The sequence below is a fragment of the Sparus aurata genome, chromosome 23, assembly GCF_900880675.1.
Source record: "Sparus aurata chromosome 23, fSpaAur1.1, whole genome shotgun sequence".
In the NCBI taxonomy this organism is placed as follows: domain Eukaryota; kingdom Metazoa; phylum Chordata; class Actinopteri; order Spariformes; family Sparidae; genus Sparus; species Sparus aurata.
Genome location: NC_044209.1, coordinates 15,492,694 through 15,517,984, shown reverse-complemented (window position 1 = coordinate 15,517,984; position 25,291 = coordinate 15,492,694). Strand labels below are relative to the sequence as shown.

Sequence of the window (25,291 nt, the reverse complement as noted above, 5' to 3'; positions counted from 1 at the left end):
GAGTTGTGGTGCAGGCAGGCAGGCAGTCAGATATGGCTGGTGCACTCAGCAGGATTAAAAAGGGCCCCGCTCTGCTCCCTGTGCTGGCTAGGCAGACGTGGCAGGCCTTCTAATCCTCACACTGTACTGCCTTGGCATCAGGTAATATAAGGCGAACGCCACACAGCACATGTGCTGACACACACTTTTATTGACAACGACCAGGAACACACACACACACACACACACACACACACAAGCAAGCACAAAAGAGAACGTACGTTGGCAGTGAGACGCGATAGCATTTAAGCAAGCGTTCAGGCAGGAAGGCACACACACGTAAAGACATGCAACAAACAAAAACACACGCACATTCAGTCCCCAGATGTGAGAATGGATGGACGGAGCCACGGGGGGTTGTGGTCAATAATGTACACATGCACACCCTCCTCCCTCTATCTCTTCCCTCTCTCCCTCTTGCAGACTCCAGGGTCCCACTTTCCCCTCATCATCCCCTTTATTCAAAGCTCCCTCCCTCTTTCCCTCCCTCCCCTAGCACTCTCAGACATCTCTCCTCACACTCAATAATGTTACTTCTTGATGCATTTCCCTTCTCTCACTTTACCGACATCCACTTTTCCCTCCCCTCCCTTTCTTCCCTCCCCTTTCATATTTCTTCCTTTTGCTTCCTGCTTTATTTGTAACCCTCCCTATTGCCCTCTAAACCCACGTTCAATTTCCCGTTCCCAATTTCCCTTCACATTTCTCCTCCCTATTCCCGACTTTTTCTTCCCTTTTCATCCCTTGTTGCTCTCTCCTTCTCTCTTGCTGTGGTCTCTTACCTATCTCTTTGGCGCAGACATAGTGGTATTTATGAGAGCAGCCTCTCCAGCAGCAGCTGAGGGACGCCCCCACAATCTGGCACTTGTAGCAGCTCTGGGGTTAGTCAGACAGAGGGACATATGGACCGAGACCAAATAAAGAAACAAACAAAATTGACCCATAGAGGCACACAGGGATAGAGAGAAGAAAAGGAAGAAAAAAGGTGAAAGTTAGCAGCAATTTCTCAAAGAAGCTGCACAGATTCTCAAACTGTCTGTACATGGTATGTCATAAGCATCAATGTTGATATTTGCTATCTTACCGTTTGGGCTGACTTGCAGGCAGCCTCCTTCAGTCCATATAGCCTCCCAGCTACCATAATGACCCCCTTGGTCCAGATGGCACAGTTTTCATGTGCCCAGTGCTCCTTAGCCTCTGCCTCCACTTGTAGCCTATGGAACATGTTGTCGCTGCCCTCTTGGTCACTTGAGGCCCCTGAGCCTATGGCTTGGAGCTGCTTCATTCTCCTGAACCTCTCCCGGAGAGTTAACCTTCGCGGACCACCTTCCTGACCCATTCTTTCTGTTCTTTCCGCCCTTCGGTGGCGCCAATGATGGTGTCTGCTACTACTGCCCTCTTGAGCGGATGCTTCTGCGTTGCCCTCCTTTTCCGTGCTGTCCTCATCCTCCTTCTTTGATGAGTGGCCTGGATCATTCGTGCTGCTACCGTTGTTTTCCTCAGTCTTCTCGGACTCTTCCCTGAGGGATTCTGCGTGCCTGATCGTCAAAAGTTTCCTAGGAACGCCATCCTCTGTGTAGTAGGGTCCACACAGATCACCAAGGTCTCTGTAATTCGCTTGCTTTCCACACAGGCTACATAAAAGACACCTCTCAGTTAGATTTTTGTTCACCAGGGGTCCCTGTAGCATGGCAGCAGTGTGTGGCACTCCCTTTGCAACTGTGAAGGGATTCCTCATTCTGAGTATGCCCTTTTTTCTACGTCTCTGAAATATTACTGCATCCTCAGGCTTGTTGACTATAGCACACCAAGAGGAAAAGTCTCTGGAGTTATTAATCCGTACATAAGGACAGAAAGACAGTTTAGAGTTTTGATGAACTGGTCTGCGCCTGATTCTTTTCACAGAAATGGTCTCAGTCTGTTTTTCTGATACTGTCACCACAGGACCCACAATGCAAGTCTCCTGTTCTTCCGTCTTTTCCTTTTCCCTTCTATCCATTTCTTCTTTTTCTCGTTCCTCTTTTTTGGCCCCTTCACATCCTGCAGCCCTTACCACTGCCTCAATAACCTCGATGGCATCTTTCATCCCAGGTTTTGGCCCAGGCTTTTTGTGGACTTTCACTGGTTTGCCGGGGATCTGCTCAGAGGAGGCTTTGCCGTGTTTCCTCTTGGCTGGATTGGCTGATGGTTTCCTGCCTCTCCTAGGTTTCTGAGTGAGTTCTGTGCTGGTTACCTGGGGTGCTTCCGTGATCTCATCTGGACTGACTGGCAGGGGTATTGTGGACTCTGTGCTGGTTTCTGTCTCTTCTATCTTCTCCTTCTCCTGTTGTTCCACTGTTTCAATATTGGTCTCCTCGACTGTGTCTGTTTCATCGAGGGGGCCTTGACCTTTTCTCTTCTTTCTCCTCTGCTTAAGGTGCATCTCATGGTTGTTTTTAATGGCCCTCTGCTTGGCTAACCTTGGTGTTGTAACTATTAGGCTCCCCGCTTCTAAGGCTACTACTGAGGCGTCTGTGCTCTCCACCATGGCCCATCTCTTCCTTTTAGTTCTGGTGGACTTAGTGGCAACAGAAGATGCATCGTCTGTGGCCTGTTGTGTCCACTTTCCCTGAGGCCTGACTTCTGCTGGGGCCTCCACTGAGCTGATCTTGCCAGCTCCAACATCAAGCTGTGCACCTTGTTTGATGTTCTCTCGTCTTATTTCATCCTTATTTACAACCTCCTCTGTCACCTCTTGTCTCACCTCCCCTGGTGTTGATACCTCTTGACTCACCTCGTCTTTCCTCACTTGTTTCTTTACTTCTTGTCTCGACTCTATGCTTTTTACTTGTCCCTCTATCACCTCAGTGCTATTAACAAGTGTCGATGTCTCACCTTCCTTTAGGACATGTTGAGACAAAGTCTTTGCTGTCACATCATCAGTCAGATTACTTTCTATCTGGGGAATTGGAGGGTGTTTCTTTGAGCTGGGAGATGTAATTTTCTGCACCATGGCTTCATATTTCTGTCCTCTGCCTTTGCGTGGTGGGAGAACTTTTGTTTTAGTGGGGCACTGAGGAGGCACCACAGGCACTTCACTGGTAATGTCACTTTCACTGATACTGGGAAGAGTGTCTTTGGGAGGGGAAGTGACCACAGGGGCTTTCTTGGGTGGCCCTCGCTTTCTTTTGGGCCCCCGGACAGCCTTCTCTTTCGGTAAAGACACAGCCTGTTCCAGCAGGGGAGGTTCAGGAGGTATTGGTTTTGGTTTTGGCTTTGGACCTCTCTTTTTCTTTACTGGCATTGTAGAGGGTTCCGGGCTGGGTTTCCTTTTTAGTGTAAGAGATGTCTTTTCTTCAGATTGTTCAGTTGGGACTGGTGAGGCCAGTGGTGCAGGTGGCTCTGCTGGAACATCCTTGTTTTTGACTGCGTTAGGAATGGGAGTTAGAGTTTGTTCCAAAGTAAGAGACTCCTCTAATTTTGGAGACACATCACTGGCTTTGAATTCTGTTATTGTCTGGGGCAGAATAGCTTCCTCTATGATTTTCTCTTTTTCTTTCGACAGCTTTTCTTGCGAGGGCTTTCTGGATCTCAGGACCATGTTCTTACTCTCCTTTTCTGGTGCCTTTGCCTCATGGTTTGCTTGTTTTTCTTCCTGGTTAAATAGTTTTACATCCTGGTTTTCTTGTGATATTGTAGCTTTTAGGCTTTTCCTGCCCCTACTCAGCATTCCTGTCAAAGGTTGAATGGGTTCATCTTGCACCAGCTTTGCTTTAGAAACAGAGCCTTTGGGGCGACCCACCGGGGCCTTTATGGGTGCTGTGTCAGTGGGGGGCAAAACATCTGCAGGCTTGGGTCCAGGCTTAGGTCCTGGTTTTGGACCTGGTTTCAGGCCTGGTTTTGGGCCAGGTTTTGACCCAGGTTTTGGCCCAGGTTTTGATCCAGGTTTTGAACCTGGTTTTGGTCCTGGTTTACGCTTCAGAGGAGTCTCAAATTTCGATGACAGCTCTGGCTCATTTGGCACAGGTTTTGGTCCTGGTTTAGGTCCAGGTTTTGGCCCGGGCTTTGGTCCAGGCTTTAGGCCAGGTTTAGGCCCAGGCTTTGGACCTGGCTTTGCTCCTGGTTTTGGCCCTGGTTTAGGTCCAGGTTTTGGCCCTGGTTTGAGCCCAGGCTTTGAACCTGGTTTTGGGCCTGGTTTTCTCTTCACATGAGGCTCAACTTTCGGTGGCAAGTCTGGTGCATTGAATGAGCGAGTGCACATTCTTGAACGAAAACCATCAGTAAGCATTTTGGGTGTCTGACTCACAATAGACTCCTGATGAGCAAGGTCCATTTGATCTGAGAATAGCACAGTTTTGCTAGGAGGCATGCAGGGTTTCTGTGTTGGCGAGGGGGCCCCTTCCTCTTCCTTTTCCCCCTCCTGCTCCAAGCATAGCTGTCGTCTGATCGCCACACCTGAATGCATGATTCTCCTTCTGCCCCTGGCATGCTTACGTCCAAATGCCCTTGGCTGAGCAGATGGGGCCACAGGCTCTGGCTTGGCCAAGGGGGTCACAGCACTAGCGCAGCTGATGCCTGGCTCCATGTCCTCATCACCTTTCTTTGGAGAGGGTGGAGTGTCTGCCCAGGAGGGGGCTGAGGGAAGTATCGACTTCCCTGGGAGCTGAGGAGAGTCTGGCTCCAGCACTTTAGCATCACTGTGATCAATATGATCCCTGGCTGGAGCTGGAGGTGTTGCCTTATCATTGAGGGCTGAGAAGACTGGCATAGCAGACTGAGGCTGAGGAACAGTGTCACCAATGGCTGATTCCCTCTCAGAAGCTTCTGCTGCTGCTGTTGCTGCTGCTGCATTTGGATGGGCAGGCGCCCCTGCAGACTCATTGTCAACATGGATCTCAGTGCTCTGACTCTCTGTCCTGCTGCAGAGATCTCCAGGAGGCTTCTCTGCCATATCTCTATTATTCATGTGCTCCTCAGTCGATGTCTGACTGTCTTTCTCCCCCTCCCCCAATTCTTCTGTAACATCTGCAGACAGAGGAGGAGAAAGAGTATGTTGCTTTTGTTTCTGTATTTCATCTTCTTCCTCCTCATCTGCCTCCTCCTCTCCTTCCCCCTCCTCTTCGTCTTCCTCATCTCTGCCCTCTCTCTTGTCTGAGTTGCTCTCGTCTAAGGTCTCAACTTGGGGGGTTGGAGAGGTGTTCTCTGAGCTGTCGTCCTTCTCTGTAGAATATTGATCCTGTTCAAGGTCAACTCTAGAAATGAAAGGCAATGTTTTCACTGAGCTCTCAGAAGCAGTTGGGGACTCTGATTTAAATGCCTCTGATTTCATCTCTTGGCCAAAGTGTTCCTTGTGGCTGGAGTCAGAGAGAGCTGCTGGGGACTGTTCAACTGAGTCTCTTACATCAGGGTCATATTTGCTCTGGACCTCTTGGTACACCGTCTCCTTATAGCAATAGCTTTTTTCTGTCACCTCTTTGTTTACTTTGCTGTAGAGAGCTGGGCATTTCTCCTCATCTGACCATTTCTCCAGATTCTCTGTCGATTTTGTTGTGTCGGAATCTCTATCATGGTCAGGGTTTATTTCTGTTGTCATCTCCTCTTTGTCAGCTGATTTCTCTGTCCAGGCTGATTCTTCAAAGTTTTCTTTGACAGGCTCGTTGATATGTTGTATATCCGAAGGGGAGTCCCTTTCTTGTTTCATGGGACTGGGGATTGTAATGCTTGTAGGAGACCTTTCATCACCGATGCTCTTCACTGGAGTACTCATGCCATCTCCTCCCTGCCCTGACTGGCATCTAGTAGGATCCGGGGTTAGGTTGTGCAGACCTGAGTCCCCAGACCTGGTGGACATATCATCTGGAGATGTCATGGAGCATGAAGAGGCTGTATCCAGGCTGAGTTGTGTGTTATTGGGGGCCTGTGCGGGACTTCTGCCCTGACCACAGTAATAGTAGCCCCTCTCCAATTGTTCATCACTACTGCTGGAGTAGCCTCCCTCATGTAGTTCCATGGGCATTGGTTGGTGCTGTGGTGTAGAGTAGGGGTCTTGCATGGGGCCAGCGCCAACATTACCACCACTACCATCTAAATATGGAGGACTTTTGTACTCCTCACCCTTTTTGGAGGATGCTCCACTTCCAGCGCTACTGTTGCTCCCTCCACTGTTGCGCTTACTGCCTTTCTTATTGGCCACCAGGGCCTCTGAAAGCAACAGCTGCTGGACATTATTAGAGATGTTCTCTACCTGAGAGGTGAGGGCATTCAGGCTCCACAAGCTGGGGTTTGACAACAGCTTCTCTGAAAAACGTTCTTTCATTGTGGGGACCTGCGGTGTGGTGGTATAGCTGTGAGAGGCTGCATGTGGAACATTGGGTGAGGGGTGTGAGCGTGGTGGCATCAACATAGTGTTGGTGCTGGCTTGCTCCTGCATACCAGCTGAAGAGGATGAGGAAGAGGAGGCTGCCCCAGGGGTCATCGGTGGCTGGCTGTACTGAAATGATTCTGGATTGGTCATCAGTGGTGAAGGGGTGGAGCTGTATGACGGGGAGCGCCCTACAGAGCGTGCAGGGGAGTGGCTTGAGGAGGGGCTACAAGTCTGGTAATACTGCTCTGGTGATCTGACAGACAGCTCTGAGAGACAATAGTTTTGTTGGGGTTGGCTGTAGTGTTGGTATTTAGGGTGGGGCTCCTGGGGGTTGGTCATGGCCTGTAACGGGGGCTGCTGCTCATAACCTCTGGATGGAGGCTGCTGGTAGCCATAACTGTTCTGGGTTGACCTGTAACCTCCCTGCTTCAGATTGCTGTGGCTTGTCATTTGTCTGCCATACTGGGAATTGGGGGGCATATTGTAACCTTTATAACAGTGGGGCATAGGGCTGCACTTTTCCATGTATGGCGAAGGAGAGGGTGAGTGCTGGGGGTAGTGCAGGTGACTCTGAGGGTACATGAGAGGGGAGGGGGCAGGGTTAGGTGGGTGGGGTTGGTGGTGGGGGCTGGTATAGGCAGGGGTTGAGGGCTGGTGGCACTGGGTTTGGGAGTGGCCTAGCATGTTCTGGTCCATGTACTGGGAGGAGCCCGGTGCAGGGGTGCCGCCAGCCTCCATACGCCCCACCATTTCTTGGTCATACTGTGCTAACTGGGCTGGGTCCTCCCATTTTTGCTGGAGGTGGCCCTCGCTCATATACTGGGCTGAGTAATTCCCAGGGCCCATGTGGTTACCATAGCCTTGTAAGTGCTGACTGGGGTTTGATGGGGGCACTTTGCTTCCTCTATAAGATTTCTTTGCTTGCGAGGGTGCTGGGGCCCCGTTTCCACTCCCATTTCCACCAGTGTTGCCTGGGTAACCAGGGTAAGCTTGCTGGCTGTAACAGTCCTTGGGTCCTCCTCCAGTTCCTGGTCCTCCTGCAGGAGGCATGCTCGTGGGGTTCGCCAGTGAATGAGCTTCATAGCCTGACCTGGTGTGCCCTGGGCCTGGGCCTGGACCTGGATGTGGACCAGGACCTGGGTGCGGGTGCTGTGGGTGGGGATGATGCGGGTGTTGCCGGTAGGTCTCCAGGCGGGATAATTCATGGGGCTCCTGCTGGTAGCAGGGTTGGTTGCTGTGGTAACCACCGCTGCGCTCACGGAAGGACTGCATCACTCTCTCCGTCTGTAGCCAAGGCAGGAAAGGGGGAGGTGAGGTGAGGCGGGAAAGGGGGGAAGGGGGGTTAGGGGTTCTGAAGGCAGGGAGAGAGGGGAGAGTGAGAGAAAAGAGAGAGAAATGATGACGGTTAGTGCTGATTTCGCAACTACAATTTTATCACAGCACTAATATTTTTCACCGCACTTGTCCAGATTTGAAGACATTGTACAGATGTGTGCTGAATGTGTGTGTATGTATGAAATGGCCCCTCAATGGCTCCCGATCTGTTTGCCGCCACTGAAGATGGAGGGGCAGATGTGTGATGCATCCTGGTACAGTGATTGACATGTCTGGCAGAGAATGAAGAAAGGGAGAGTGGTGCGTGGGAACTTAATTACTTATATGTATATAAATAAATAATTATAGCCACCACCAGTGTGCATGTAGGGGTGACTGATTGAGGTCAGGTAGATGCTGTAAGACTGCAGGCCACAGCGATAAGGTGGCATCTGAAGAGCATCCATGTTGGGTTGTATCATCGACTGAGTCTGTACTGGAACTCACTTACAGAGCCAAAGTGGCGATTTAGTTTTCCAGCTGATTTCATATGATGCATTATTCATAATTCCTTTGGATCAAATGTGATCCCCAGAGTTAGCCCATTTCTTTCAACCACTCCGAGATATAACAATTTTTTACTTAAATAAATAAATTCAAGATATTTTGTGGTTTGCTTTGGATGCAGTGTTTCATAAAAGGTTCAACTGAGGAGCTATCCCTTTTCTTCTCCTCTCTCTTCCCTGTCTTTTCCTATACGGGTGCAAACTCCAGTTTCCTCCAAGGAGAAGCGGGAAGAGTGTCTGTGTGTGTTGGCGTGCATGCTTTCGGTACACCAGTTGGGGTGTCACAGGGTGTGTTGGTGCTTTGTTCGGTGTGTTTCTTCCGGTATGTGAGTGCACGTGGCAATGTTTGTCTGCGATCTTTTGTCTGCCTATGCGTGTGTGTGTGTGTGTGTTTGTGTATGTGAGTGTGTGTTTATGCATTCATACAAAAGAGAAAAGAGAGGAGGGGTGGAGCGTGTTCCTGCTCTATAAAAGGAACAGAGTCACCTGGAGACAGAGCACTGAGCTTGTGTGTGTGTGTGTGTGTTTGAGTGTGTGTGTGTGTGTGTGTGTGTGTATGTGTGTGTCAGCCAGTTCCAGCACAATATCCTGGCATTCAACCCGCCCCAGGGACAGTGGTGCATCCCACCAGACGCACAGTAGCATTATTCATCTCTGAAACACACAGTTTGTGTGTGTGTTTGTGTGTGCCTGCCAGAGGAGGCACAGCAGTGTGTGAATATTGCGTGCATTTATTGTTGCGTGTGCAAGCCTGAATGTGAGTTTGTGAGTGAGTGTTGGTCTGTTTCTGTTTATATATGCAGGTCCACCGCTTTTGGCAATCCCCTTAAATATACACACAAACACAAACACACACATTCACAGACAAATACACTCATAGACACACCTATAGATTTCCCTGGAGATTCTCTGTCCTCCCTCCTACCTTCCTGTCTCCTCTGCCTGCAGCCTACCAGAGCTTTGCCCATGGTGAGTGTTTGTGTGTGTGTGAATATATGTGAGGATACTTGTTTACACAATGACCTAAATAATACACTTATAGGGGACAAGGTGTGGGGTTTCTGTCAGACCAAGCTCGCCGAGCGCAGCGTAGAGGATGGACTGAGGCACGCATTTTGGGATCCAGTGTTCCGATGTGTGTATCGCCGCATTTGTGTGTGTGTGTTTGTGTGTGTGTGTTTCTCTCTCATCCGCTCTGCTCCACAATAGCCCATTATGAAGAATAATTAATTGGATTTTTCACTCTTTGTGTGTCTCTCACTAAAAACAAAGCAAACAAACCAAAGAAACCCTCTCCCCAATCAATTTACTTCACTCCTCCTTCTCGTCTTTTTTTCTCCCGCACTCCAAACGCGTGAGTGGTGTCTACATTCCAATCACGTCTCCTCTCCACCTCCATGCTGCACCTCCTCCTTCCACTTCTATCTCCCTGGCATTGTGGAGCCGGGGCCTGACTGCTGTATTTGAGGATGCACCGCGTCATGTCGCGCTGCTCCCTGCCTCGGTAGGGGTCAGAGAGGACAGAGGATGAAGGGTACATGCTGAGATTGCCGAATCCTCCCTGTTGCTCTATCTGTTTATTAGGTAGCACTTGGATTGATTTTTCGCTGCTGCTCGAGCACAGAGACGGAGGGACGAAGGAGAAGCGAACACGCACGTCGCTCACTGTCAGTCTTTTTGTTTGCACACATACAAATATACACAGACAGAGAGCAGGACACTCCACATTGTGTGTTAACGCTTTCTTTTTCACTTTCTTTCATTCTCTCTTGGTCAGCTGTGCCGAGAAGGTCCCTTTCTCTTCCCTACGGTCTCATCTCACCTCACCTCTCTCTTTCTTTTTCACTCTCAGATCTGTGTCTGGAGAGGAGAATGTTAACGGGAGGGGGAAAGACAACAAGGTGTTAGGAGTCTGGCGTGAGTAGAGTAGAGAGAGAGATAGAGAGAGAGAGAGAGAGAGAGAGAGAGAGAGAGAGAGAGTGTGAGGGCCAGTCGAGGCTCGAGGAGTCGAGGAGAGATGGCGGGTGCGGGGGGTGCAAGCGGAGGGTGATAGAATGATAAGTTTGAAGAGGAGGAGGATGAGGAGACGCGGTTGCAGAGGACAGAGGAGGATAGATGATTTACTGAGTGAGCTTTACAACCTGGGCTCATGGGAAATATGAGCTGCAGCAATCGCCACACACACACACACACACACACACACACACACGCACGCACGCACCCACACACGCACGCACCCACTTTACACACACTCACAAACACGGACGCATGCTAAAATGGTAGATTGCGCGCTGGCTTCCACTGCGGTGGGGTCCATAATTAGCCAAATGCTTCACCCTGACAGACAAACATGAGCTGCTAGACAAGTGATTGATTATCTCAGGCTCTGCCCACTTCAAATCTTATCAAGGCAGCTGCCCCCATAACAAGCATCGTCGTTATTGTGGGATTTGAAAACCTTAAAAATGGTCAGAGCTGGAACGCTTGCATGTGCTTCTAGGACCTTTTTTCAGACCTCGCGCATCACATTGTGCCTGTAAATAAAATATTGTCAGGAAGGAAGGACAGGAGGAGGTAGGGAGTGTAAGGGAGGGAGGGAGGGAAGGGTGAGGGAAGAGAGGAGGGCGAATCTGATTGTTCCGCTGGATGGTTCATAATGCGCAGAGCTGCGACTGGTTACAGTCCCCCCTTCATTCTTTTTTTATCCGCTCTCCCTCTCTTTCATCGCATCATCTTCAGAGGCAGCTTGAGATGGGATTTATCTTCTCTCACTCCGCACATGCACGCATGCGCACACACACACACACACACACACACACACACACACACACACACACACACACACACACACACACAAAGAGAGACAAACAGACAGCTCTCTCGTTCCATCAACTCTGGCTCTGAAGCACTTTCGCTTCAAGTCTTTTTCCTGCTCTCTGTCTATCTGACACAAACAAACACACACACACACACACACTGACACTCACACACACACAGATGCACACACATAAATGGAGGCATACAGAGTGGAAGGATGGAGCGTCTCCCTGTGTGTTTACCTCCCCAGTCATCCTGGTTAATTATGCATGCAGAGGCAGTTTGCTGGGGAGGTGGAGCGGCCTGGGAGGAAACGCACACACACACACACACACCCTCACCCTATCACACATATTCACAGACACTCGCGCTTCACCACCACCACAGCAACACACACACACCGCAGCTCACATGCTCCTCGACAACCCGACAACGCTCTCAAAAATAACCCAAACATGCCACTCTCCTTTGCCCCCCCCACCCCATCTCAACACACACACACACACACACACACACACACACACACACACACACACACACACACTCTCCTGTCTAACACATCTGCCTTTAACACCCTGCTTAACACAGCATGCTCCAAAATAACACAGCAACCCACCCCGCCGCTGCTCCCAATCAGCACGCCGCTACCTCCTTCCTAATTACACACACTTCAGCAAGGCACAGAGAGCATTCAGATGCCTCCAACTATCACTCTGCCTCTTCTGATTGTCTGTCTGTATCCTCCCCTCTCAGTGGACAGCGTGCCCTTTCGCTTGATAGCGGCAGGTTCAACGCACTGGAAAGGAAGGCAGACAGACACACGTCTCTCTCCTCTTCTACTCTGCAGTGTCTGGCCAGGATGTGTGGGTGGGTGGGTGGGTTCCCTACCCAAGGGAGAGGCTTAGATGGAAGAAGCCAATATCTGCTCTGACATTTGTCAGTGTCCCGTTGTCATGACACACAGCTGGAGGTCACGGGGGGTCACCGGCAGCCAGTCAGATAGATTAGAGGAAGAGGCATAGAGGGGGCGGAGACCTGCCGTCGACACTCTCAGACGGACAGATGGCGCTTTGAGGCTACTGGACGGGCAGCAAATAAACCAGATTGGAGGGCTGTCAGTGAGGGAGCAGTGTGTGTACGTGATGTAAGCAGTGCGATCGCATTGTGCGTGTCCGGGTTGCTCGTGTCTGACATAAATGTAACGATTTCCATCAAAGTAACGTTGGAAAATGGCCAATAGTAACAAGAAAGAAATGTGAATTTGTGAGAAACGGGGGACCTCGTCTTGACTGCTGTGTCTCTCCTCCATCCATCGCCTCCATCTGTTTGCTTATTTTCCTCCCTCAGTCCAACCCAATGTGTTACACTGGCATCACAGTTTAAAAAACAAACAACGCTGCCAAAAGCCTCAGAATGGAAATTAACCAGTCTCTGTATTTTCCTTCCAATTCTTCTGTTTCCCTCTTATTAATCCAGCTCTAGTTTTTTCTCAGGGCGTATCTGACCGGCTCAATGGCTTCTTAAAACCGATGAAACTTAGCACTCACCTTGGTCGATCTCGGAGACCATTTTGGCTTTGCGAGCGAGGCCAGTTAATGCAGGGTCTGTGTGTGTGTGTGTGTGTGTGTGAGTGTCTGTGTGTGTGTGCGAGGTGCAACTGTCTCATCTCGGGGGTTTAGGATGACTCATCGACATTCACAGGCATGGCTGTCTATTCCGCCGCTGATGAAGATGACACTCCAGACACAAATGTCTGCATGCGCACACCGAGTCGTGCACACCGAGCGCACACTCCGTACAGACATTACTCAAATGCATAAAACCTGGAATGGCAGGAGAGGGAGCTCTTGATTGCACACAGACAGACAGACAGACAGACAGACAGAGACAGACGCACACACTGCTGCAGCTTCAGCATGAAAGAATAAATAAAGGTCAGAGAGAGAGAGAGAGAGAGAGGAAGCGAGGAAAATGTCTGTCTGTGAGTGAGAGAGGGATGCATCAGCCGCCACAGTTATCTGCTTTTGCGGTTTAGGTTTAGAATTCCTACTCGGCTCTGAAAGCGGGACGCCGAGGCGATTGTATCCCCCTATACTGTAAAAAATGACATCCTCTCTCCTGATCTCTCCGTCTCTGGGGGAAATTCGATTCTTTAAAAGCGCCTGACTGGACACCACGTGGAAACGTATCTTCCCACCGCCCCTCTTTGACTGACAGGTCGTGCAGTGTCCACTGACCTTTTTCTGAGAGGTGCAGCTTCACGCCGGTACGCCATAAAGGCAACAACAACAATGTAAAAAAAACCCCCCCAAAAAACCACAGGGTCTATAGTCACCATGGCAACGGAAGAGCCACGCAGTCATGTGGAAAAACCTTGAGCATGCATCTCGCATGAAGAAATCACACAAGAGAACGTGGGGAATACTCCTGGGGGGGTCTGAGCGAGTGTATGTTTAAGGCAAAGGTGACACACAACAAAAACACACTCTCATTTATGTATGTATGTATGTATGTATGTATGTATGTATTAATGCATGCTGGATTGTCACACATGGATTTATGTGCATGCAAACTCTCCTTTCACACATGCTGTCTTGTTCAGGAACACATCTTGCACGGGGTCATACTCCAAGAAATCGGTACTGACAATATCCTGCTCCGCTGATGACGCATTTGCACCTACTGTCTCAACGTCTCCCTAGTTTGCTAATGCCCCCCTCCTCCCGGATTCTTTCAGCCAGTCACAGCAAACAAAAAGTGTTCTTGATGTCAAAACCCAAGAAGGTTGGGGTCAGGGTTCGGGTAAGGGGAAGAGGTAGACATCAGGGTTAGGGTTTGGGATAGAGAGGATTGGACGGTTCCATCATCCATCCTTGGACCAAAGATGTCTCCGACAGTTCAGCATCCAACGCTCTGTTGACACTCCTTTTATTGTATTGAAAGTGATTTATGTGGATCAAGGAAAAAAAACACGACAAACTTGTTGAATACTGAATACATCCCAAGAACATCGGTACCTGACACGGACAGCTCTTCGCCCGCCTTGTTGCTGAAAACACTAAGAGACGTATTCCACCACGGACACATACATCTGTGCCCCAACCTCTTTATCGGTTTAGTTTTATGGTGGCAGACATCCCTCAGTGTTGCGATACTTATTAGGGTCAGGATTAAGGTTGCTCCATCTATTGCATGACCGAAATGCATTTAACTCGATCTGAAAACAGCCATCTCTGTGACTTATTGATTCTACATGTTTTCAGCACACTCATTTAGATCCACGGTTGAAGGCAGCTCGCCATTCGGGAATGCCACCCATTGGAATTTTCTTCCCTGCCTATATGAATTGTTTTGACAAGGTTTTTGTGGAGAATTGTCTTCCTTCTCGCTGCATCTTTTAGAACCACATATTGATCGCTTTGTCCCACACAGAAAAAAAAAAGAGAAAGAATCTGGAATGTGTTTAGCGCTACACGGACTCCGCAGCATGAAACCAGCATCGTGTGCTCTTCTGAAGGACGCGCTTTTATTCGAGTCCGCTCCATCTACATATCTCACTTTAAAGGCGTTCTAGGGCATAACACTGAATCACTTCAGTTTCTGACTGAACAATGAGCAAAAGATGAGCATGTGGGCTGTGAAAGGACAAATCCTTCAGACCTATTTCTTTGAATATCTCTTTTCTCTCTCTTCCAGTCTTCCAGCCTTGACCCAAAAATCGTTCAGCCCTCCCTCGTTCTGCTCCTCCGCACAACTCTCAACGCTTATCTCTTTTTCTATCTTCCGTCTCTGTCTTTCAGCGCGGTCACCTCCAGCGGGCAGCTGTCGAGCGCTGCCCTTTGAAGGACTAAACCTGGCTTTGTTTACATGGTAACGGAGCGACGAGACGGGTGGGGATGGAGAAGGGACGAGCGGGAGAAAATGACAGGCTCACACGCAGTCAAACACACACACACATACAGATCACATATGGTTTGTTTCAAGGGAAGTCAGTCCTGGATACCCGGGCATGTGACTGGAATCAGAAAAAAGGAAAAGTGACTGCTCATAACCCAGTCTGTTTGTGTGTGTCTGTGTGTGTGTATGTGCATGTGTGTCGATGTCTGTGTGTAGGTAGGTGACCACAAACGTGAATCATTTTCGCTTTGTGCAAGCATTTGCTGAAATGTGCTCGTACGTGCAAGCATTTAGCACCAAGTGTGTTTGTGTGCGCTTGATGAAAGCTTTCGTGATAAAGTTTGACCGCCTGCAACGCCCCCGCTGTGATTTTGTGTGTGTGTGTGTGTGCAAGTGAGAGGGCATCGGTGGACTCTAGCTAACCCTCCAGAGCGCAGAGGGAGTGAGACATACAGACACAGAAGAAGAACAAAGAGCGAGAGAGAGAGAGAGATGCTCTGTGGGTTCATGTTCCGTTACTATTGATAACCTCAGCCATGCCCACACACTTTTTCTGGACTCTCTCTCTCTCTCACACACACAAACACGCACACGCACACGCACGCACGCACACACACACACACACACACACACACACACACACACACACACACACACACACACACAGGGGAGTTGGGGTCCAGTAAAGTGGGCCGCAGAGCTACTTGGTATTCTGTCAGAATCCTCCAGTGAGGGAGACTGTGGAGCACGAGAGAGAAACGATGCAGGAGGAAGATGGGGCAAGAGACGGAGACAAAAGCACAGCGTTCAGAAGCGAAGTGTGTCCGATAGTCGGACTTCTTATTTTCAAGCTTATTTGAAGAGCAGATGCAGAAACATATAACTGCTTGTAAAAATCTCCAGTTCACATGTGACATTATTTTCACGTGTGAAAATATTTTCACATTTTGGGTTACTATTAGAATAGGTTACATGCTTTAATGCTAAGAAAACACATCAGTTGTCTCATCCTGTCCAGTGCTGCAGCACCTTATTCCCCCTCTCTCTGAAACACTATGTTTTAGCTCCTGTCTCTTTAAGGCCCTCCAATCACAAATACCCAATCTCCTCTGATTGGTCAGCTCACACACGCCTGAGCCCAGCATCACTAACAACAACAGAACAGTGGTGTTAAATCATTTATGTGCCAAACTTGCCGCTCAGCACAAATAATGCAAACGTGAGACAGGGTGATGTAGTGTGATGTCACAAAGTCACAGACTCAAGAGCGGGGCTACTAACGAGACGTTCAGGAGCCGTGTATTCTGTGGGAGAGAGGAGCTTCTGTTGGAGCTTTGGCTTTTTAAGTTTCATATGTGAAAAACATGTAAAAGAAAAAAGTCACATTCACATGCGCCATTATTTCCTTTTCACATTTAAAAATTCGAATTAACATACGAAAAGATTTAAGTCATGCGTGAAATTTTCATTCTCACATGCAACATTTTTGTATGGAATCCGCTACCTTAACCTCCACAGAGTTCTGAGGTTGGGAAACAGATCAGACCGGCTCATGTCTCGCGGTGACCCATTTTGGTTTGGTCCAGCAAAGCACATCTTCCTGCAGCACGCACCACACACACATACCCTTCTCCAGGTAATGGGGTGGAGCGCTTCACTGAAGCAGAGGGAGCGGTGTTGGAGCAGGTTTCGGTGTGACGTCCCTGCTGGGGGCTCATGGTGTGCTCCATTCCCGTGTATTCGATCCCTCCGCTCATTTACACGTACACACAAGTACTACTCACACATGTGCAAATGTACACAGATCCACTCACACACACACGCTGATTTGCACCTGCTCCCTCTTTGTGCCACTTCGGTTCATCTAATTGATGATGCCGTGTCGCTTCTGCTGTTGCTCTCTAATGTGCGCGCACACACGCACACACACGCACACACACACACACACAAGCACACACACACACACACACACACACACTCGCAGGCAAGTACACGGCTCCTTCTCTCTGTGTCCTCTAAGTTGTACCCTGTCCTCCATTGTCCTCTATTTTTCCTACCCTTTCCTTGCCCTGTAGCCACAGTGCAGCTGCTGGCGGTGCTGTGTGTGTCTGTCTGCATGTGTGTGTGTATGTGTGTGACCTTGTTCTAGGTTGGAGTAGGGCAGGCGGCTCTTTGGTCCGGCACATTGAACCCATAGCCTGAAGGACAGATTTGTAGTGGCGCTGAGCAGCCTCAGATGTTGTCCTCTGTAGCCTGTGTGTCTATAAATAACGGTGAGAGCCTTTTTTGTGTGCAGACGCTTCTATTCTATGCAATATAAGAAGTGGAAAGCATACATTTTTTTTACGACATAAGGTTGATATTTCACAGCAACCTGTTCACACAGTACTCATAGATTATATTTAGGAGGCCAGACATCATGTTTTGTCTGTGTGTGTGTGTGTGGCTACCTCGTGCTTCCACACACGTGCAGACACACACATTTGTTCTTACTTACTTCTTAACAGCTCTCTAAGGTCTAGTTTTATGTGTGGGCAGCTTGCACCAGTATTCACTTACAGTCTCCTGAGGAAGTGAAGCTCACTGCCATCTATGAGGAAGAAATGGCCTACAACAGTGCCATTAAAGAAAAGAGGTGTGCGGATATCAGTGAGTATTAATTGCACAATAATAAACTGGGTAAACTGGAGGTATATGTAATATCGCGTTGGGGTTAGCAAAGTTATTTGATGGCTCCAACCCGAGCCCCATAAGTACCATTCCAAGAATGACTGGATCACTTTCCAGAAGAAAACTTAAAAACAGGAGGAAAATTAGGAAGTTCTGCAGTTATAATGAGCTCCTTTTTTATGTGCTCCGAGCAGATTTATGGACTTTTATTTGTGATGGATACAGAGAACATTTTATGTAAGTGCCCTAATAACCAGCTGCTGACCTGGTTGGTGAATGAGTGCAATCGGCGAGCCAGAGTAACTTCCTGTTGTTTATGGCACATTGAATCTAAAAATAAAACAGTGCCGTTTTGCTGTGGTTTCCAGGTTGAATGACATTTTCTCAGAACGGTGTGAAAATCCTGCCTACGGCGCCAATTGATATGGAAAAAAACCCATGTCCTTCTGATCAATCGTCACTTTGAGGAACAGCAGAATATACTCAGAGAGCCCTAGCTGTAAATACTTGAATATGTGAGTTTAATACAAACAGAGAAGGAGTCAGCAGAGGAGATTCTGGTGGACATTTATACAGTTTGTCATACATGACAACGCTTCTCATGTTATCATGTCATCTGACAGGAGGGCACCAGACCAGGTGCGGCCAATGCCGTCCCTCCGCTCATCATTATTTAAGGAGTATTGAATCTCCTCAAGGATCATATTATCTGTACCTACAGACAACCAGAGTCTGCGAACATAAATATGCCAAGCGCGAACCGCAGTGGGCGATCATGTCGGTGCACAAATTAAATGTTCTTGTGAGACGCAGAATCAAACACGATCACAAATTTCTCACAGTCGGGCGTTGAGGTGAATCTTACTAGAAGCTGATGGCCTGGAATCAGTCTCCTCTCCTCTCCTCTCCTCTCAGCTGTTACCCGAGAGCCAGACTGGGGAATACTTTACTCCATCTGTGGACGCAGACAGACCGACACTAAAAGGAGGCTAGCCACCCAAGATACACCAATGGCAGATAACTGAAATGCAAGGAGGATAGCAAGGAGAGAGAGAGGGGGAGGAGGATATTTGATCCGGCGGAGAAAAAGAGTCCGGGAGAGAGGGGAAGAGCTGGTGTGGGAGAGATTACGGGAGGGGAATATGGAGGTGATGGAAAGAGCAGATGTGGGGAGATTAAGGGATAGGTGAGAGAAAAGTGGAGGGAGAAACGTGATAGGAGAGAGGGAGAGGGCGAGGAAGAAAAAGACGAGAGAGGGAAGGTTAGTGTTGAGATGTGAAGGAGGGAGTGGAGTAGAAGAGAGGAGACGAAGCGAGGGAGCGATCAAGAGAGCCTGGGGAGGAAAAAAAGATCGGGTTGGGGGGGGTGGGGGTGAGAAGATGTAGCGAGAGGAGAGGAGAGGAAGTGAGAACGAGGGCGCCAGCAGAGACAAGGAGAGGAAGAGCGGGAGAGGGATTGAAGCCGTGAGATCAAGGCAGATGTGGGAAGGAGGAGGCGAGAATGGAGAGATGCAGGGAGGAGAGGAGAAGCGGAGATCGTTATCGCGGGGCCGTGCTGCCTATTGATTTGCGTTAGTGTCTCAAGCCCGGTGAAATAACAGCGGTGCTGGGATGCAGACTCCCTCGTCATTAGCAACCGCAGCTCTCGAGACTTGTGCTGCGCGTGTTGCTGTGTGACCATATGGCACTTTTGATGTCCGCGTGATTAAGACCACGAGTGGTAAAAAAAACAAAAAACAAAGTAGAGAGACAGATGACAAAGTTGTAACACTTGATGGGAGAGGGAGAGAGGGAGAGGAGGGAGGAGGAGGAGGAGGAGGAACAGATTGAGGGAGAGAGATGCCACAAATAAAATAAGAAGCGACCGAGCCGTGAAGTGAAGTTGACTCCGAGCGCCTCTCGCTTCAGGCGACGGATCCATTGGTCACCTCTCACAGGTGGATGAAGACAGGCGAAGTTAACCCTCACTTGTTTTTTTTTTTTTCACCGCAGTGTGATGATGGTGGCGCTAGAAGTGTGTGTGTGCGTGTGTCTCGCCAGGGACCAGGCAAGTGTGAATATGGCCGTGGAAGTCTGCCAATGGAGATCTCTGGAGCTGAGGGGGGGAAGGAGGAGGAGGAGGAGGAGGAGGAGGAGGAGATGAAGAGGAGAGGGGAAAAACTCTCCATCCTTTGTTCTTTCGTTGATGAAAGGAGGAATTGGATCCTCTACTCCCACTCCCTCGCTTTCTCTCTCGGTGATGAGCCTTGATGTGTTAGGGTGAGCGAGCAAGCATGGAGGCACACACACACACACACACACACACACACACACACACACACACACACACGCATGCTCATGCACGCCGCTGCCTTATTCCGCTCAACTAAGACCCAAATGACTCCTCGCTCACTAATTAAACTTTAATCTCCAATAGCGCGCAAATTACCTGCCACGCAACTGAGCGCCGAACTACAGGGATACAGGGAGCGGGCGAGGGAGGGGTGGGATGGACAGATGAAGAGACGGGGAGTTGGAGTGAAGGTCACACTCCACCTGCAGGAGGAAAAAAAACAATCTCTCCCTCCGCTTCTGTCTGTCTCTTCTGTCTCCTCTGCGTCCTCCGTCTTTACACCTCCATGTGTGTTGTTTATGTGTTAGTGTGTGTGTGTGTGTGTGTGTGTGTGTGTGTGTGTGTACGAGGCTCCACAGCTGTAAATGGAGCAGTCGTCTGGGCCCTCGCTCTCCAAGCTAGTCAATGTTTCCCCTCACACCTGAATGTTATCTCACACACACACACACACACACACACACACGTAAAGCTGCTGTTAGCCAAGTCCTCGCATCCTCTGCCTGGCCTCATTCCCATCTCTCTTTTGCAGACACGGCCTCTGCTAGGACACACACACGCACATTTACACGCACTCCGCCATTTTGTGCCACACAGCAGAGGGCATCACAGCAGTGTGTGTGTGTGTGTGTGTGTGTGTGTGTGTGTGTGCGTGTGTGTCACTTGGCTAATCACGAAGAACTAACGATAATTACCACCATTTTCCTACCTGCCCCTTTTCCAAACCTGACTCTGAGGTTGTGTGTACTCATGCATCTGTGTGTGTCTGTGTGTGTGTGTGTGTTGGTGTGTGTGTGTGTGGCAAGGCTGAGAGCTACTGGCAGGCAGCAACACTAACACTAAATCCTGAAAAATCCCCAACATGCCACATTTACCAGCTACTACACTTTAATACATAAAAGTGCTCTGAAACTCGAGTGTCAAGCCTGTCACTTGACACGCTGCCTAATGCTCTGTCCAAATTGCAGTTTGGATGCTTTTCCTTCAGTGCATGAAGGTATTTTGCCTATTTGTGATCTGCTTGTTTTTGCCAAATGTGCAAATTTGTCAGAGTCAATGCTAAGAAGCACAAGATTCAGGTACAACTTCTGTTTAGAAAGTTCAAACATAAGACTTGTTCATCGATTTGTCACGTGCAAAACCTTTGCCGGGACGAAAAAGTGACTGGTTGCAATGCAAGACAGAACGGTGATGGAAGATTGCAACAACAAGAGCTCAAGTTTTTTCCAGGTTGAGAAAAACATGTCTAAGTCGGTTAGTGTTTGGGAAGCAACCCATGACTTCACACTGGAAGAAAGTTGAACCACAGAAAAGCTTAAAGGTAGTTCACGCTACTTTAATCACTTCAGAATACAGTGGCGGTCTCAGGATGTTTGAGGGCAGGGGCGAAAAAGTAAAAAGGGCACCACATGTATGTGTTGGGACGGGGGGTAGAAAGTACGTATTAAGCTATATCTATAGTAAAGAGAGGGCACTGGAAGGGCACCTTAGAGGGTACTGTCTCATGTTTTGTCTAACATCGAGAGATCCAAGAGGGCACTTTTACGGTGTTTTTTTGAACATGGGGGCACCAGGAGGGCAACCTCCCCACAACGCCACTCACTTGAGTTCATTGCAAGAAGTGGCCACTTGTTCACAGGTCACATAGGAGCCATGATAAATAAATAAATAAATACATAAATAAATGAATGAATGAATGAATAAATAACTAATTTGAATCGCACTATAAAGGCAATGTTGCCATAAAAGGAAATAAATTATTGTTTACTTCCTTTTAAATATGTAAATATGACTTTTATTCAAATAGAAATGAGTTAAACTACCGGTTTTATTACATGTTTGGCTGCTTTGTGTTCCACAGTCTCTTCTCCAACAGATAACTCACAGGCTGGGGACCTTCCTCTTTGATATTTCATTGTCTGTCAACAAAGCCTGATTTTTAATTGTAGCTCTGCATGAAATATCACAGCGATACACCTCAGAGTGAAATGGCAAGTGCATTACCAAACAAGATAACAGACCGAAAAAAAAAAAAAAAAAGCAAGGAGCATCATCACCTGCTGGTGTTTTAAGGCCGAAACTCATCCACACACAGGTGGCGAGTGGTGAAGGACATCAATGGAATTAGCCATCGCGGAGGTCCCATTACGTAGATTAACTGCCGCTGCTGCTGCTCCAATATCCCAGGATGAAATTATTGAGTAAATACTGCAGCGCTAATGCAGGACGGGGGAGCTGAGCATACGGCTGCGTGGCGAACACTTTTATCTTAACTACCTTGTGATACCAGTGAGTGAACCGGGAATTAAAACCTCTAAACTCTGAGCGTGTAAGTGCCACTCTGTCATCTGTGTGCAGCGAAGTCACAGGCGGAGTGACTCCATCCGACGCAGTCACCGTCAGCACTGCTCGTGCTACAGTGAAAGGTGCGTATTACCCACAGTTGGTGGTGGGGTTCGCAATGGGGAACATCAGGGGACGATCAAGGATATGCCCGTCATGCAAGGTTGGTGGTGTGTGTTTTAGTGTGTGTCTGTCCTGGCTGTTGGTGTGTGTGTGTGTGTGTGTGCAATGCCCGCCATGCGTGACTAGACAGAGTCAGGTGTTCTGGGAGGGGCGTTGGCACAACGCTGCACCCATATGCTTGTGACTGAGTGGCGGGCACAGAGAGGGCACAGTGAGCGGGGAGGGTTCTGCACTACACCTGCGGTGCATGACTTCATGCCTCCTGCAGGCAGAAGGGGCGCCGGGACTATAGAGAGGCTGACTGAGAGGAAAGGATGCTGCTGGATGGAAAGTAAAGGGAAAAATACAACAGAATGACAGACAGGACACTTTTCCACGTATGGATGCCGTACTTTGCTAAAGACGCTACCAGGCACCACATTACTGTTGTTTGGTCCTGTAACTTTGCTTTGTAAGTTGAAATGTGGGTCATTTCTCTTTTATTTGAGTGAAGGATCTGTTTAGCTGTCAGACTGTGAACACCATCAGACCGACGCACCCCCTATCCACACCTCAAGCTTTCCGATTCTCACAGACGGCGTTTCGCCTTTACTGCGGCTCTGATTCTACCTCTGGAGGCAGATCAGAGCCGCAGCAAAACTGTCTCCTCTTTCCACATTTGTAACTTTCACACAGACGGCAAAGTGGAGTATCGCCGCATGATTCCTGCACTGAAAGGGCAGTGTGAATGGGGCTGACGACTCCCATGATCATGCATTACTTCACAACATCACCAAGCTACATCTTTTTGTTATTGTTTTTTGGATTAAGGGAGGGTTAGCCGCAGAAATTATGGACTGTGCAATTAAATTAACTTTACAATGGACTTTACAACACTGTAGCATAATCGGCAATTTTTGTGTAACACAAGTTTTGATCAGTCTATTACTTATGATATACGACGTAATTATAACACAAGAATATCAATAATGACATAATGTATCCTTTTTTCTATCTGCAGCTTTACGGAAATACAAGGTTTAAAGCAAGATTATGCAGAAAGTGGCATTTTGTGCAATTTGCAAACCATTGTTGTAAATACAAATCCAGAGTCTGTAACAATTCATTACATCATAACTATGTTATGTGTTGAAAAGAAAGAAAACAAGTGATAGGGGGGCGGAGTCGACACTGTCACCATTGACACTGTTTCAAGCAAAATCATTTTGAAGCTGTTATTTCAACTTTAAAAAGTGACATAATGTTGCTTTAAACCAATGAGCATGCAGAAATGGCCAAGCAGCATTCAAATGTTGACTTAGAATTCGAATGAAGCACCAAATCTTCGGGACTATTCGGTGTCGCCCTTATTCTTTGACTTCCTGCGGCTTACATGGACTCATCCACAGCCGACACTTGGCTAATTTGGCCTGTCAGCCCTGCTCCGCATCCTTCCCCAGAGACCGTCGGATGCATGTGTTTGGTTAAGTAGCCTAAATCTTTAGCATTAAGCTCATAAGACGCTAGCATGAGTGCTTGCCCGTGATGTGCGTGTGTCTGTGTGTGTGTGTCTGTGTGTGTTGTTGAGACCGTAGGGTTAACAGCGAGGCACGACCGAGCTCGGTCAGCGGCTGCAGTGACAGCTCTGTCACAGGCACACACACTCGCAAACAGACTCCACACACACATTTCTAAATCCATAGATGAGTGCATCTGGATCATGATGACGCAACCGCATTCGTGCACACACATTCACACACACGGCAACTCGTTAAGCGTGAAAAGCTAATAATGCCATTGCCTCCTCCAAAGGCCCTAAGCAGAAGGCCCCCAAACATCTGCATAGCCGAGGGACACACACACACACACACACACACACACACACACAGGCGAGGTTGGTGGTTGAAGCTTGCGCCACCTCTGTACCTGTGGGCAGGTAATAGGATAGTTGGTGGTCTGACATTGAAAAATGGTGAATATGTTTACCGGGGAGCCAATTACACTAACCTTCCGTCCATCTATCATTTAAAGTTAACTCGCTTATCTTGCTCCACCCAGCACCTAGCAACCAAACCTGCAGCCAATTAGTGCCAAGCCATCCTTGTTTCCCTGGCAACACACCACTGGCCTCCTAATGTATATCCTTTTAGGGGCCTAAACACCTTAGGCAAAACTGCTCGTGGCATCCGGAAAAGTTGGACAGGCGAGACGCATTTTTACCATCATCCCAACATGAGTGTTGAGACTCACGAAACTGGAGCTAAATAAAAACCCCAGCGTGCCGAGCGAGCAACAGGGTTGGATTTAACAGGAAAATGCGCTGGAATGGCTTTCTGCGATACAAAACTGTGAGCGGCTCCTCTTCCAGCGAGAGCGGAGCCGAAGCTTTCAGAGTTTTTTCTCGCGGCGGCAGATGGTGGAAGGAGAGAAAGGCCGGCGATGAAATCCCTTCCAAGATGTTTATCCTTTTCAGTAAAACGAAAGAGAAAACAAATGCATATGGAGGGAGGGGGCGGAGGGAGAAGTTGCTTCTTTGTGACAGGAAGCTAATATGGACGCTTCTTTTTAAAAAAACAGCACGTGAGACGGGGAGGCTACCGATCACAGTATTTGTTTATATTTCGGGTTTAACGGGATCACAAAGGCATCAATCATATGTTGAAGGAGCTGTAGACAGAAGAGAAAGATCTTCAATTGCCTGATTTTTATGATAAACAAACCCTCTACATTTTCATGACCAAATCAACTGAATACACAAACACAGCGTCATACTGTTTCACTTTGTTTATATGTGGCGGACCCTGCCACCTTTCTAGCTTCAAGCAGTGATCTGGGGACCTCATTTTCCTCTGAGAACAGCTCGTTTATTCAG

General features: G+C 48.5%; 1 protein-coding gene across 7 annotated transcripts in view; it reads right to left on the bottom strand.

Annotated features, from left to right (window-relative positions):
- rai1 (retinoic acid induced 1) overlaps positions 1 to 25,291 on the bottom strand; it is a 60,361-nt gene that overhangs the window by 6,003 nt on the left and 29,067 nt on the right. For 2 of the 7 annotated variants that reach the window (XM_030407343.1, XM_030407344.1), the window contains exons 1-3: positions 16,481 to 16,545; positions 1,124 to 7,733; positions 822 to 915 (exon numbers count right to left, since the gene is read on the bottom strand). In XM_030407343.1, the coding sequence (XP_030263203.1) occupies positions 822 to 915; positions 1,124 to 7,733; positions 16,481 to 16,530 (6,754 nt within the window). In that variant the 5' untranslated portion in view covers positions 16,531 to 16,545. Of the gene's footprint in view, positions 1 to 821; positions 916 to 1,123; positions 7,734 to 16,480; positions 16,546 to 18,511; positions 18,602 to 25,291 lie in introns of those variants that run through there. The other 5 variants (XM_030407348.1, XM_030407349.1, XM_030407345.1 and 2 more) reach the window with 4 other exon arrangements.